Source organism: Nicotiana tabacum, chromosome 3 (genome assembly GCF_000715075.1).
Source record: "Nicotiana tabacum cultivar K326 chromosome 3, ASM71507v2, whole genome shotgun sequence".
Lineage (NCBI taxonomy): Eukaryota > Viridiplantae > Streptophyta > Magnoliopsida > Solanales > Solanaceae > Nicotiana > Nicotiana tabacum.
Window position 1 is genome coordinate 113,476,474 of NC_134082.1, and position 16,275 is coordinate 113,492,748.

Here is a 16,275-nt window from a genome sequence, read left to right on the forward strand (position 1 = left end):
CACAAACACCATTTTTTCCGGCGACAGATTTTTATCCCGATCTAAGTGTGTTTTGTTTTATATATATATATATATAAATTTTTCTTGAAAGTGTAATTTATGAGTGGGAGGAAGAGCAAAAGAAATAAAAACGAATATAAGCTGAGAAAACTTTTTCCAGTTAAAATTTCAATACATCATTTTTTTCCGGCGTGGGAAGGTTTTCTGATGATGAATTTTCTGAGTGTATTTTGCTTTGCTTATGAATAGATCTTTTTGAGAGTTTAATTTGTGCGTGAAAAGAAAAAATGGAAGAAAAACGGTTAGACAAAGTCGCCAGTGAATGAATATCCGCCGGAATTAGAGAAGAAACGAAAAAAAAAGTAAAAAGAAAAAAGACAAAGACAAAGGAAAAGGAAAAGGAAAAGGAAAAAAAAGTAAGAAAAAATGGTAAAAAAAAATAAAAAATAATCTGAAAATTATTTTTTCTTGCTTCTCAATCTCCTTTGGGAGAGTGAAATACTCACACTCTGCAACTTCAGTGTTAAGGGTGCAAATAATTCCATTTAAAATTAAGTTTAAGGGGGTAATAGAATTTTCGCAAAGAAAAAATATGTAATTGGAAATCCGGTATAGGTAGGGGATACTTATGCATTTTCCCAATCAAATTTTGTAGATCCTTCAAGGCCATTTTACGTGACATGAAAACTATATATAAATAGTTTAATATTTCGTCGCTAACTGGAGTATCATAATAGCTGTAAAAAATAGAAAAATTCATCCCCAAATGTATTTTTGTGGCCGAAAAGGTTTCGAGAAGAAAATGACATTTTCCTTTTTCCATCGTCTGGTTGGTGGGGAAATATTTCGCGGCAAGTAATTCGATAGATAGAAAAGAGAAGGCTGGTTAGTGGTTGCAATTTGGCGCGGTCTCAAATTCGTTCTCGTGTCTAGGGTTTCAAATTCAATCTTTTATCAGCAGTTATTTCTGTCACGTCAAAAATTCTGCGCCACATTTTCTTTCTGGTATGACTCAATTCATTTTTTCAACCATATGCAAATATTACCTGGGCTCTTTGCTCCTTTTAAGCTTGAAATGAGCACCTCCAAAGTTTTTTGCTTTCTTTTGTATTCTTGTATACTGAAATTTTAGACTGGTGTTACATTTTTTTTTTGGGAACAGCGTGTAGCTACTGGATATTCTTATGCGCTCGTGTACAGAAACATAGTTAACAAATGAATATCTTCTGTCATATAATTTCAGATTATAGTTTGCCCTACTTATGTTCTTATTGATCATTTATTCTTGGGTATTTACTTTTCTTTTGCCACATTCAGATATTTGTTTATTGAAAAGTGAGATGGCTCTATAGGTAGGGAAGCTCAATTCTGAGTCAGTGTCAAAAAGACATCAACCTTATGGGTGCACCAAAGCAGAAGTGGACAACAGAAGAAGAAGCTGCCCTTAAGTTGGGTGTTGCTAAGTATGGGGTGGCAAGTGGAGCACCATACTCAAAGATCCAGAGTTTGCTGGTGTTGCGTTCTCGTTCAAATGTGGACATTAAGGTATTAGACAACACAGTTAACTTATGTTGCTTATTACCTATTGGCGAAGCTTATACTTTCTCCGGCTGGAATATTTGTGGTTTTCCCATAGTTATGCTCAAAGTAAAGTTGATCTGATGGACGTCTTGATTGGACAGGATAAATGGAGAAATCTACATGCTATGGCAAGCGGGCGGGGTTCTCGGCAGCCAGGGAGGACTGGGTGTAAAAGCATTCAGCCAACAGTGAAACATGTTGATAGTCCCTTGCATGTTAGCGCTGTGTTTGAGAATGGTATAGAAGTTCTTGATGCTAAATCTCTTGCAGCATCCTATGAAAAGGTGGAGGATGTTGGTTCTAAGGAGGCGATTTCAAGGTTATTATGCTATCCATTCCTTGAACTGTTTCATATTCTAAACTTGGATCCTTCTAAATGGTCTTAAAGTTCATCATTGTGCTTGAAGAGCTGTTGCAAGAAAAATTCAAGCAACTCTTATGTGACTTCTTGATGCGGACATCACTTTTAAGAAGATATTGCACATACTTTTTTGGAAGTGAAATCACTAAGATGAACCTTTACTAAAGCCACCTTGGCATAAAATTTGAGACATTGCTTTTGAAGAATGTAAAGTTTAACATTCTTTCATCAAAAATACTTTATGAGTTAGTAATGTGTTTACTTGTAAGGTATTTAATGCGGAAGCCATTTAGTTCCTGAAGTTTCATCATCTATTTCATCGGAAGCACTTTGGAACTAAGTTCATATTTCAAACCATTGATTTTAAATGCATCTACATATTATATAACACTGTTATCTTGGAAAAAGCATGGCATCTATCTTCATATACATTTTGTTTCACGTTCCTTTGGAAGATCAAATGGGCTTCTGTCTGTTTGGGAAGCTTATCAGAAGTAAGAGAAGTCGTTTTGGTATTATAAGAGTAGGTTCTGGTTGTTACTGTAGATTCTAGGCCAAACATTTCAGCTTGTTTTATCATTTTTAATTTGTCATCTGTTTTTTTGGAAGAATCTTAGCATTCAACTCAAAAACCTTTAAGCATCGGTGAAATAACCCAAATCTTTGTAAATACCTTTGGATGTCCTTTTGTACTTGATGTAAGCCACAATATAACTCAACATCTTCTCTCACGTGCAACCCAATTTTAGGGTTCACATGTGACGCTTAATGCAGGCTTACATGTGTTAAGTGTGATAATGGGGCTCGTCAAAAGTTGGCTCCGGTACCATATTAAAGAATTTGAGTTTTTAACTCAAAATCTTAAGACAATAAGTGGAGTAACCCAACATTATAACTCAACACTCAACAGTGCCATTGAATTTTACATGCAAATGTGAGAACCTTTTTGTTAACAATAATGTTACTCCATTGTTACATTAACACCATGGTTCAAGTCTTGGGAATAGTCTGTCTTTAGAACAAGAAAGTTCTAATATGTTGAAACTGCTTGACGATTACATAATGCATTTGTCTTTTTGTTATACCCCGTTTTCCATTTTTACTTTTCCACATCCTTGTTTGGTGTTCAATCTAGGTTGGTTAATCATCTTGAGGTCCAATCTTTTGGAATGGCAACATTGAAGACAACGATTTAATCATCTTGAGGTCCAATCTTTCACCCTTTATTCACTTTATTTCTTTTTACCTTTATGTGTTATTTGTGATGGTATGAATCTGCAATCTTTTGTGATGGTAGGGCCTAGTTATATTTTTCTTTCACAACCTTTTCAAAAAAAATCAAAAAAAAAAAAATGAAAATGAAAAATCCAAAAAGATTTTATACTTTCCCATTATTTTTCAAAAAATCAAAAAAAAGAAAGAAAAAGAAAATCCAAAAAGATTTTACACTTTTCTATTATTTTCCAAAAATTCAAAAAAAAAAAAAGAGAAAGAAAAATTCAAAAAGATTTTACATTTTCTATCATTTTTCAAAAAGATAAAAAAAAATATATTTTTTCCAAATTAGTGTCATTTTTAAGCTTTCTCCCATATCCAATTTTCCCGAACTACACATACCTTATTCTCGTCTCTCGGGGCCGGATACGTAGGCAACCCACAGTTACATGCCCTCTTCTAATTTTATTCTTCTACTCAATGATCATGCTGTCCTTGAAAAAAATATTATCACCAAGCCTGCAATGTTGCTTTTACTGATCAACTTTTGCATACTAAGTCCAATCAACATATGAAGTCATAATTTAGTAGTAGCATTTGACTCTTTGTTTTCTACCTTCTGAGAATAATTTATTGCTTCAGTATTGTCACACACGTACATAAAATAAATGCTGAAAGTGTTCCCACCTTTAGCATTTTAGCTTTTAGATCAGGCATTTCTCACAATTTGACATAGTAGAGCCTTGATTCGGCATTTACTATCATGCACAAGAAAATATTTTGTGCTTGACCTAATAAAAGAATTAGTTCATACTTGAGGGGTAAAAAAGGGCAACCCGATGCACTAAGCTCCCGCTATGCGTAGGGTTCAGGGAAGAACCGAACTACAATGATCTATTGTACGCAGCCTTACCCTGCATTTCTGCAAGAGGCTGTTTCCACGGCTCGAACCCGTGACCTTCTAATCACATGACAACAACTTTACCAGTTACGTCAAGGCTCCCCTTCATAGTTCATACTTGAGGGGTGATTGCTACAAATCTAACACATTATTTTCATGTGCTTGACCTATGAAAAAGAATCAGATTCGCACATGAGGAATGTGATGTAGATATAAAATAAAAAAATAAAAGTAACCCCACTCTAATGATTTAATCTTTTAGATGAGTTTTTTCACGCAATACAATAGATATTTGCGCTTAGATTGCAATTTGACTGGACCTTTCTGGGGCATGATTTTTTATTGTAGATTGGATGATCTTATATTGGAGGAGATAGCTGGATTGAAGGAACCACGCGGGTCTAGTCGAACAACAATTTCTTCGTATCTCGAGATATTGCTTCCATTCTTTTACCTTATAATGTGCAAATATAAGATAAGCCTCAGTGGAGAGTTCAATGATTTGAAAAATTTATAAATCTTGTTAAATACTATTTTAAGGCATTTGTATTAATGTTGTCTCTATTGGTACGCCTTAAACTTTTTTATCAATCTGCTGGGAAATACTTGCGTGCTTTTAATTCTGCCTAATTGAACATTTCCCAACAACCGTCCACCTTTTTCCTTTTGAACTAGATCCACCTTAAAACACCTAAAATGGAGCAAAACACCCTTTAATTTTTCCAAGAAGGCAAGAACTTTGACAAATGGACAAACGAAAAGATCTCATTTTCTCTAATGTTGCCTAATCTCTTATCTGCTGACATGGATTCACAATCCAACTTGGTGGATAATGAGCTTGCCAAATGGTTGTTGGGGGCCTTAATTTTCGTTTTTTCATCTTAACCCAATTTCCAATTAATTCACTTACACCCATATGTGAGCATTGGTTTTATGCTTTATTTTTAAAGTTAGACGGATTTAGCTTTTCCAAACGGAAAAAAGAAATAGAAAGTTGTGGGAAGTTGCTTGTTTGCCTAAAGTTGAAGAGCCTTAATTAATTTTTTTACTTTTGCTCTCAGTTACTTTGGACTTTCATGACATTTCAACAAGGGTATGGACTTTCTGAATGCTACTGCATTCTTTACACTTTTAGGTGTCAGTAACTTCATATCTTTCTTTGCTTAAAGGAACACTTCGTGGCACCTCCAGATTTTGTATGTCTTTGTATAGTATAGCTATAAATAAGGACCTCTTGTATTGTATTGAACACACAATATCAATATATCATATTTTTTCCCGTGCCTTCTCACATGGTATCGGAGCTATCGTGAGAGATTTATCGCTGTGCATAAATTCCAGCGATTCCGGGAAATGAAATTAGTCACCGAAACCCTTTTTTCCGGCGATTTTTCAAAGTTGTTTTGCTTCTGCTTTTGTCTCGGTCAGTGTTGTGCAAAATCCAACACTACCACAAGAGTAGTCACTGTCCAGCGACCAAACCCCAGTGAAAATCTCCGGCGGTACTGTAGCTGTCGGAAGAAACTTTTCCGGCGAAGTTCCGACGTCGCATGGGCCACCTTGCGGCCATTTTTTGGCGACGACTCTTCAGGACAGATTGTTCCCCTTGTAATTCCGAGCATATCCATCCAGGTTACACCAAATTCCGACCACTTTTATATTTTTCCGACGTGAACAATGATTTCAGAAGTGGACTGTCGGCCATTGTTTGAAAAAGTTTCTTTAGAACAGTTGGGTCGTCTGGTAATTCCGATCCTATCCCTACTGTTTTTATTTCATTCCGACCACTTTGAATTTTTTCCGGCTGCTACAGTATTTCTGGCATGAACAGTGTTTTCCACGCAGAACAGTATTAAGTTTCCGGTGCAGAAACAATGTTTTCTTAGCGATTTCTTCAGTTTTCCCAAAGGAGTTACTAATTTTCACTATTTCAAGTTAACCCTACTACTATTAATTGTAGCGACATGGGAACCGATACTTCGAATAGTCGGATGGTTTCTTTAGCGGATTATTTTGAGTTTCTTCGGTACCAAGCAGGTAAGCAAACATCTTATGAGATAGCTTCCGTTGTTCAAACAGGTAATAGCGTGACTTGTGTCTCTCAATCTTCATCCTTTGAGTCTTGGGTCATTGATTCAGGTGCATCGGATCATATTTCTAGTAACAAATCTCTTTTCACTACTATTTCGTATTCTCAATCTCTTCCAAGAGTCACAATGGCCAATGGGTCTCAAACCATGGCAACTGCAATAGGTCAAGCAAGCCCAATTCCTTCCTTACCTTTAGATTCAGTTCTTTATGTCCCTAATAGTCCTTTTAATCTCATAGCTGTTAGTCGCCTAGCCAAATCACTTAAATGTGCCGTTTTATTTCTTGATGATCATGTTTTTATACAGGAACGCAGTACAGGGAGGATCATTGATACCGGACGTGAATCAAATGGACTTTATTACCTTATCCTTGCTAAATCACATGGACTCGCATCTTGTCTTCCATCACCAACTTGTCCTGTTACTGATTCACCAGCTTTATCATAAACGGTTGGGACATCCCAGTTTGTCAAAACTTCAGAAAATGGTACCTGGTTTATCTCACTTGTCAGCTCTAAAGTGTGAGTCATGTCAGCTCGGTAAGTATACTCGCTCTCATTTCCCTCGACGTATTGATAATCGAGCAGAGTCACCTTTTACTGTAGTCCATTCAGATGTTTGGGGTCCTAGTCGGGTCAGTTCTACATTAGGATTCCGCTACTTTGTCAGTTTCATTGATGACTATTCTAGGTGCACCTGGATATTTTTGATAAAAAATCGATCTGAGTTTTTTTCTATTTTCCAGACCTTTCACGCTAAAATTCAAAATCAATTTGGGGTTTCTGTTTGCACATTTCGTAGTGATAATGCCCGAGAGTATTTGTCTTCCCATTTCAGCAGTTTATGAAATCTCATGGGATTATTCATCAAACATCTTGTCCGTACACATCTCAACAAAATGGGGTAGCGAAAGAAAGAATAGACATCTTATTGAAACTGCTCGTACCCTACTCATACAATCTCATGCTCCGTTGCGTTTTTGGGGGATGCAGTTCTTACATCTTGCTATCTTATTAATCATATGCCATCTTCAGCTATCCAGAACCAAGTTTCATTCTCTGTCATGTTTCCCCACTTACCTTTGTTCTCTCTTTCACCCCGTGTCTTTGGAAGCACTTGTTTTGTCCATAACCTTACTCTAGGAACAGATAAATTAGCTCCCCATGCTCTTAAGTGCGTATTTCTTGGTTTCTCGAGAACGCAAAAGTGGTATCGATGCTATTCTCCTGACCTCCAGCGGTACCTTATGTCTGCTGATGTTACCTTTTTTGAAACCCAATTATACCTCACAGGTACTGATGTTACCTTTTTTGAAACCCAATTATACCTCACAGGTACAGATAATCACTTAGATATTTCTGAGGTACTACCAATCTCTTCTTTTGGAGATTCAGTCACTATCTCCCATCCATCTTCCTCTACATCTCCAGCTCCACCATCTATAGCTCCTGTTCCACCATCTATAGCTCCAGTTCCATCACCTATAGGTCCAGTTCCTCCACATAATCCAGTTCAACCTTCTGCAGCTCCGCCACTCTTGACTTATCACCGTTGTCCACATCCAGCATCAGGCCCAGGTGATTCACGTCCTGCATCAGGTTCTGCACCTACTGCGGACTTGTCTCCTTTTAGTCAACCAATTGCACTCAACAAAGGTGTACGGTCCACACTTAATCCTAATCCCCACTATGTTGGTCTAAGTTATCATCGTCTGTCGTCACCTCATTATGCTTTTATATCTTCTTTGTCCACTGTTTCTATTCCTAAGTCTACAGGTGAGGCACTATCTCATCCTGGATGGCAACAGGCTATGATTGACGAGATGTTTGCTTTACATGCGAGTGGCACTTGGGAGCTTGTTCCTCTTCCTGCAGGTAAGTCTATTGTTGGTTGTCGTTGGGTTTATGCAGTCAAAGTCGGTCCGGATGGCCAGGTTGATCGGCTTAAGGCTCGTCTTGTTGCAAAAGGATATACTCAGATTTTTGGGCTTGATTATAGTGATACTTTCTCTCCCGTGACTAAAGTAGCATTTGTTCGTCTTTTTTTGTCCAAAGCTGATGTACGTCATTGGCCTCTTTATCAGTTAGACATTAAGAATGCTTTTCTCCACGGTGATCTTGACGAGGAAGTTTATATGGAGCAACCACCTGGTTTTGTTGTTCAGGGGGAGTTTAGTGGTTGTGTATGCAGATTGCGCAGGTCATTATATGGTTTGAAACAGTCCCCTCGAGCCTGGTTTGGTAAGTTCAGCACAATTATTCAGGAGTTCGGCGTGACTCGTAGTGAGGCTGATCACTCTGTGTTTTATCGGCATTCTGCTCCAAATCTGTGTATTTATCTGGTGGTTTATGTTGATGATATTATTATTACTGGCAACGATCAGGATGGTATTACTAATCTGAAGAAACATCTCTTTGAGCACTTCCAAACTAAAGATTTGGGCAGTCTAAGGTATTTTCTAGGTATTGAGGTTGCTCAGTCTAGCTCAGGTATTGTTATTTCACAGCGGAAGTATGCCTTGGACATTCTTGAGGAGATTGGAATGATGGGTTACAGACCTATTGACTCTCCTATGGATCCGAATGCTAAGCTTCTGCCTGGACAGGGGAGCCTCTTAGAGACCCTACGAGATATAGGAGGTTGGTTGGAAAATTGAATTACCTCATAGTGACTAGACCTGACATTTCTTTTCCGGTGAGTGTTGTAAGTCAGTTTATGGATTTTCCCTGTGATAGTCACTGGGATGCAGTTGTTCGTATTCTTCGGTATATAAAGTCAGCTCCAGGCAAAGGATTACTATTCGAAGATCGAGGCCACGAGCAGATTGTTGGGTAAACAGATGCTGATTGGGCAGGATCACCTTTTGATAGACGATCTACATCTGGATATTGTGTTCTAGTAGGAGGTAATTTAGTCTCGTGGAAGAGCAAGAAACAGAATGTAGTTGCTCGATCTAGCGCCGAAGCTGAATATCGGGCCATGGCTATGACAACGTGTGAGTTAGTTTGGGTCAAGCAGTTGCTCAAGGAGTTAAAGTTCGGAGAAATCAGCAGGATGGAACTAGTGTGTGATAACCAAGTTGCTCTTCATATTGCGTCAAATCCGGTGTTCCATGAGAGGACTAAACACATTGAGATCGACTGTCACTTTGTCAGAGAAAAAATACTTTCAGGAGATATTGTTACAAAGTTTGTAAAGTCGAATGATCAACTAGCAGATATTTTCACTAAGTCTCTTACTGGTTCTCGTATTAGTTACATGTGTAACAAGCTCGGTACATATGATGTGTATGCACCGGCTTGAGGGGGAGTGTTAGTTTATAGATATGTATAGTGTAGTCTTGTCCCACATTGGAAGAGGAGTAATATGTCCTTGTATAGTATAGCTATAAATAAGGACCTCTTGTATTGTATTGAACACACAATATCAATATATCATATTTTCTCCCGTGCCTTCTCACGTGATGAAAATCTCCTCTTTTGGTCTTCAGGTCAGGTGCATTGGCTGTACATCAACAGATGCTTATGGGCTATTCCATCTTGATATAGCTTTGAAATCACTAATTGCTAATTCGTGATTAGGAGGACAATTCTAAGATAATAGTTATGTGATTATTTTGAGAGGATTATCATCTTGTAATCTCAGAGGACCTATGTATAACTTGCATTATATTTAAGTGTTGCTTTTGGTGTTCTTTTTTTTTTTTTTGGTATCAATGTTCCACTTTTGTCCTTCTATCCCTGTTGGGAATGGAGTTGGTGTAGGTGTCAGGAGATAATCATGGCCCAAAGGATTTAATAAGTTAGTTGAATTCCACTGTCGCAAGACATTTAATTGTTAATGGTTAGTGTGAAATCTGTGGAGTCATGAAGAAGATGGGAAGCTGCTAACTTAACTAGAGGTAGTGATATTATTTTATGTCAAGACTATAGTATCATGTCTGTTCTCGGTCTTGAGCTTGATCTTCACTGCAACATCATGCCAAGCTGTTTCAGTGACGGAAACACTGGGAGTTTATTATCCTTTGGCTGCATCAATTTGTTTGGTTTGTGGTACCATTCTCTTTCAGTTATGAACCCTCCCCTGAATTATGAAGTCCCTTATGTTGAACAGTTCAGAAATAGGTTTCTCAGCATGGTTGCTGAGTAAAATTCTTTGATTTAAGTTGCAGTTGTGAAAATTTATTATGTAAATGCATTTATCTTTCTGAAACTGAGAGCTTTTGTGCATTTTTCGTTTTATTTATGCGTCTTTATAGAAGATTAGAGTTCAGACAAGCAGTGAATTGATAGCCCCACAATGGGTAAGCTCTGTTAATTGTTAAATGCTTGTATTCTTATTGATAGGCGAAGCATCAGTACAGGATTTCACCAGGTAGAGTATCATCTGATGCCAGGGGCAACGATTTCCCATTGCTTCTGGAGGGGAAGCAGAAGGATTCCCCAAAGCTTGAAAACAATGGAGTTAGAGTACTTACTAAAGCACAAATTGATGCAGAGTTAGCTCAAATGATGAGCATGAGTGCGGAAGAGGCTGCTGCAGCTGCTACACAAGCAGTTGCAGAGGCAGAAGCTGCTACTGCTGAGGCAGAAAGGGCAGCTAGAGATGCGGAGAAGGCTGAAGCAGAGGCAGAAGCGGCACAGTGCTTTGCTGAAGCAGCATTGAAGGCATTGAATCCTCGAACTGTCCGTGTGTGGTAAGCTTATCTTCTAAGTTACCTTTTTATTAACGTACACTAAATGTTAATAAAAGGTGATCGAGCAATTTTAGTTCCATCTTAAGCAAAGAGTCAATCAACTATGCCTTAAATTTCAAATTACTTGGGTTTGGTTTATAACGTCACCGTCCATGGGGATCAAACCATGACCACAATTTTAGTTCCAGTTTTGATTTGCTAATCTAAAAGACATGATGGATGGAGTAACAAAAGTGGACTTGCTTTGGTCCTATGAAGGAAGAGGTCTTGTATATTCAAATTTCTTTTGGATTTCTAATCTGTATTCCATTTCAAGTATGAAGTCAACCTTTTGCCTTTTAATGTTACTCAATTATTAGTTACTCGCTCTGTTGCCTAGAGAGATTTACCTGCATAGTACCTTCTTTTTTTTGAGTGTGGGGCGAGGGCAGGGGGTTGATCGCGTTGCCTATGAAGTAAAGAATTAGGTGGCCTGCTGTTTTCTCTCACCTTCAGTGGTTTCACAATCTATCCTTTTTGTTTTTCATTTAATACTAACTAGTATATCATAGGTTTGTTTATATTTCACTATATCATTATGCTCGCAACCTAATCCTTTGGTTGCATATAAGATTTTGAATTCTTATCGCCTCTTTACAATTTCTTTTTTTTGCTTATGCAGGTGGATCTGGATTGCAACAGCTAGGGTGTGCATCTATCCAGCTTAAATGTCACTGTAGATATGTGAATAGATTTGTAAATATGGATAACTGTGTCCATTGGCAGGTGATATTGAATGTCATTGGCAAGAGAGCAATTTTAGTCTTTTATTTTTGTACATATACCCTCTTTTGTAGTCTGTTTGGGTGCAAACTGTACAGACAGCTAGTTGACTTGCCACGGAACCCCATGAAATTTTTGGTGATGCTATGAGTATATAAAATTATAGTTTTGATTATGTGGATATAGACCACACGAGTTACTGATTCATTTTAACTTTGTGATGGTAAATGATTCTGGTATCAGCAGCACTTGCACATCAATCGATTAATCCCCACCAAATTATCGTGCATTAATATCTTTCGAATGTGAAGACCAATTTCCGGCATTCGTTGGATATGAACTAATAGCAATGAAGGATGGGTACCCAGCGAGCTTTTCTAGCGTAACTATACGCGTCAATTAGCCAGGTTCCCCCAGTTCATTTGCCAATGCATCTATTGGCAAGGGAAAAAATAATTTGTGTATGCGAGATATGAACATAAGGTGCATATTTTCTATCTCTTTTCCCGAAGAGCTGATGTGAAATGAAAATCAAGCGACATTCTTATTGCGTCCAACAAATACATCAAAAATTAAAATGCGAGATGGCTCAACCAAGTGCGAAGATGAAGATTTAAACTCAGAAATTATGTCCTAAAACTTGCTGCTGTATTATTAGGGAGTCAAGGACCCTGAATCTCCCAAAACCTCGTGTACTTACTCTGCTAAGTTCCTGTTTTCAATTCTACACCAAGTGCAAGCGAAAGTCCACGTCTAAAAGGTACATATGATTTTGATTACTATGCAACTGTTTTTAATCTGCCCATGAAATAAAATACTTATACCAAAAACCAAGAAATGGGTTGGAATTTACTTTGATTAGAAACCAGAGATATCTCCAGTCACATTGTTCATAGATGACAAACACAGACTTGAGCTAAACTAAAGGTCATGAAAGAACTACTGCACAAAAGATGCTGAACATATTAGAGGGTAGATCCCAAAGAGTTTGCATTCAAAGAAGCAACTTCTATCCTAATAAAGGGATACTAGTTTGTAATTTATCAAGTCATTCCAGTTAAAATAATCCTTTACATGAAAACACAGACATTGACAGATTGTGAATGCAAAAGAAAATGGCTACAACTGAACTAAGGCATCCGAGACACAAGCAGGGCCACTCAGCTTATAGCCTCAGATGAGCAATAATCAAAGAAGAATAATATATTAACTGCTAATCAAGAGTATCCCACATTCAATTTGGGGAGAGGCATACTGATGGCCACCAAATGAAGACTTATCATAAGGAGCAAGTAAACAAATTTCTAAGAGAATCTTGTACACTTGCAGGTTGACTACTAAAGTCGCGCACAAGTTTGAGAAGAACTTCATGGTATTTGTTTGGAATGCTGATCTATAAGAAAGCCAATCATCTTTAGCTATCTATGATTTCAAATATATGCTAGCAATTGAGAAATCCTAAGATATTATGGAAGGTTATATAATATCAAGGCTGTTCACTTCAAATTCGGTTATTCATCTGCAGTTGCAATTATGATCCCAAGGAAAGCATGCTATACAGAATAAATGATCACCTTATAGCTCCCGAAAACAAACCAGTGGCATTAAACTTAAACCAATACAGGGGCAGAGAGGAAGTGTATCTTGCAATCAGAGAACAGTAAACATCCATAACTCAGCAAGTTATTACAATTTCAACAAACTCTATAGCAGATCTCAAATGAACTAAACTAAGCAATTGATGGACGAGGTAAACCAGGAACATATGATTAATGTACAATTTCCAAAACAAGCCAGTGGAAGATAACCATAGACCACTACAATTGCTTTGATGCATCCATATGTATAGGTATGGCATGCATGTGGGTACTTAGCATGGATTTTCTAAAATACACTACAAATTAAGAAAAAAGCTGAATGTACCCATATCGTATACTTACACATTCTCACTTCTGCTATGCCATTTGTAAATAAATCCATGTAACATGGGAGCAAAATTGGATCTAGCAAGTTATTACAATTTCAACCAGCTCTATGGCACATAGCAAAATGAGCTAATACGAGTTTATTGAAGTAGTAAGCCAGGAACTATAAACAGCAAAAGGGACACATAAAAACGAGTATCAGCAAATTACTGTTAGTAAAATCCCTAGCAATTATGCAACCAAAATTCATCAAAAAATGGATCACAATATCCATTCACATTAAAATAACAATGTAAAATATAACAAATGAAGGCAAAATTGAAAATTTTCATTCTAATACCGCTGTAGCACCAATTGCCTTGAGCTTTCCAATAATGGCATTAGCTTCATCTTTGGTTACTCCTTTTTTCACCACAGCTGGCGCTTTTTCCACCAACTCCTTAGCTTCCTTTAAGCCCAAATCAGTAAAAGCCCTAATTTCCTTAATCACCTTAATCTTAGCCGCTGCATCAAACTTTTCGAGCTTTACATCAAAGATGGTTTTTTCTTCAGCATTTGCTTCAGTAGCCGCTGGCCCAGAGGAAGGACCAGAAGAACCTAAGCCCGAAACAGCAGGCCCATATCGATTAAGACCCATTTTGTGCCGGAAGAGAATGGCGTAGTCATGTTTTTCGAGCTTGTTCAGGTCCAGAAGTTGGTCAGCGATCCGCTCCAGCTTCTGGGTTCGGGTTTCAGTAGCGGTGCATAGAGAGTGAGCTATTGACGGGGCACGGATCCGAGAAATGAGTCCCCTTGTTACTGAGGTTTTTGAAACTAGAGATGCCATTTCCAGCAATTGCAGAGACTTGTGTTAGGGTTTTAGTAATGGAAGAGAAATGGGAAGAAGGTGAAAGGAGGACTGAAGTGAACAACGGTGTCGTTTTTACGTTGACGAATAACGAATTGGCTAGTCGAAGAGTACTTTGATACTTTGAAGTTACAAGTACAAAAAGAGATTTTCTCCGCTTTAAAATTCTTCCAAAACCCAGTTTTTCTTTTTTCCTTTTAGGACGTTTACATTTTTCACTTCTTAAATCTTATAGTACTAATTAAAAAAATATTCCTCCTTATTTTTAAGTGATTATATCAGATTGCTTTAAAGAGTGAAGCAATAGTAAGTCTTTGATTTAATTTTTCTTATATTGTTTCATTTTTTTGACGTGGCAAACATCCTGTAGCATGTTTCATATTGTCACTGTATATCTACCCTAATTTATTTTAAAATTTTACAATAAATAATAAATCTATCCGTATCAGATTAACTAGAGAGATAAGTTCAATTAATCCTAATGAGTGGTGAAATAAGTGTAGAACTTGACTTAAGAGAGTATATGCTTAAGAGTAAGACGTTAAATTTTTACAAAATGCACTATAACCATAAGATTAGTTTATTTAGCTTATGTTGGGGTGTCTTGACTCAAACTTTATATATATGTGAAAAATAAGTTTAATATAGAGAATTTTTCACAAACCACTATTATTTAGTGGTTATTAGCTAGTTGTAGCTACCATTTACTATATTACTTTCTATAGCTATGTTTTCAGGTTTTTTAGAATGTATTCGATGTATTTAAGCTACTATATTCATGAATAAAGTAGCAACACTCGACGTGAAACATGTGATTACAGCTAGATAATTATTGTATTCACGATCCCCAGATCCCACTTGTGGGATTATACTGGGTCGTGGTTGTTGTTGACTGTATTCACAATATGTATTTGTGAATACCGTAATGTAACTAGCGCAATTCATGGTCTATTCAGCTGTTTTTAAACGGAAAGTGAATCAATTAACATAATAGACTCCTAATATAACTCAACTAACTCAATTACATCACCATTAACCTGTATTTGACGCGAATATGCTGAAGATTTTTTCCAGGACGATAAATAGAACAAAACAGAGCATCACCGAGTTTCTAATCCTTCCCTCCGTGAAAATTCGTGAAGTTGCTCTGATACCAACTTGTCACGACCCAAGTTCGCCCTCCGTGAACTGTCGTGACGGCACCTAGTCTCTACGACTAGGTAAGCCTAACAATTGCGGAAAAAGAACAAAATGCGAAAAAACTAATAAAACTGAAGATAAGCAAATATAGAAGCGTTTAAGATGCCGCTTGGTATATACTAATACAAGATCTCAAACTGAAACTACATTTTTCAAAACCCGGAATCTCATGAATTACAAGCTTTTGAATGACTACAAGTGTCTAACTCCAGAATGTCTAAACAAAAATAAATACAAAAGGGCTAATACTTTAAGAGAGAATGGAAAGGGGCTCCTCGGTCTGCGGACGCGACAGATATACCTCGAAGTCTATGGAGAATCGCCTCGCCTCAAGGGTAGTAGGGCTGAGTCGAAGTACCTGGATCTGCACATGAAAAACATGCGCAGAAAGGGCATGAGTACACCGCAGCGGTACTCAGTAAGTGCCAAGCCTAACCTCAATCGAGTAGTGACGAGGAAGGTCAGTGCCTACTGAATTTAGATGAAAAACAAGGTATAATAGTAAATAATAAGACAGTATAATTAAGTACAAACAGTAAGAAGTAACACAGGATAGTAAGAACAACAACAACTACAACAGAGCCAAAATAATCACAGAAAGAATACAACTCAACACAGAGGTAACAACTGGGGATCTCTCAGGATACCGTTTTGTAGTCCCAAATATAAATATCCAGTGGATATCCCGGGTGCCGTC

At 37.5% G+C, this 16,275-nt stretch overlaps 1 protein-coding gene and 1 pseudogene across 1 annotated transcript; one reads left to right on the top strand and one right to left on the bottom strand.

Annotated features, from left to right (window-relative positions):
* The first annotated feature begins 1,038 nt into the window (after window positions 1-1,038).
* LOC107779436 (single myb histone 5-like) lies at window positions 1,039-11,787 on the top strand (annotated as a pseudogene).
* A 1,816-nt stretch (window positions 11,788-13,603) lies between these two features.
* On the bottom strand, window positions 13,604-14,565 carry LOC107829458 (uncharacterized). Its single transcript, XM_016656909.2, has one exon. It carries the CDS (start codon window positions 14,355-14,357, stop codon window positions 13,860-13,862), a length of 498 nt encoding a protein of 165 aa, XP_016512395.1. The 5' UTR covers window positions 14,358-14,565; the 3' UTR covers window positions 13,604-13,859.
* Window positions 14,566-16,275: the final 1,710 nt, after the last annotated feature.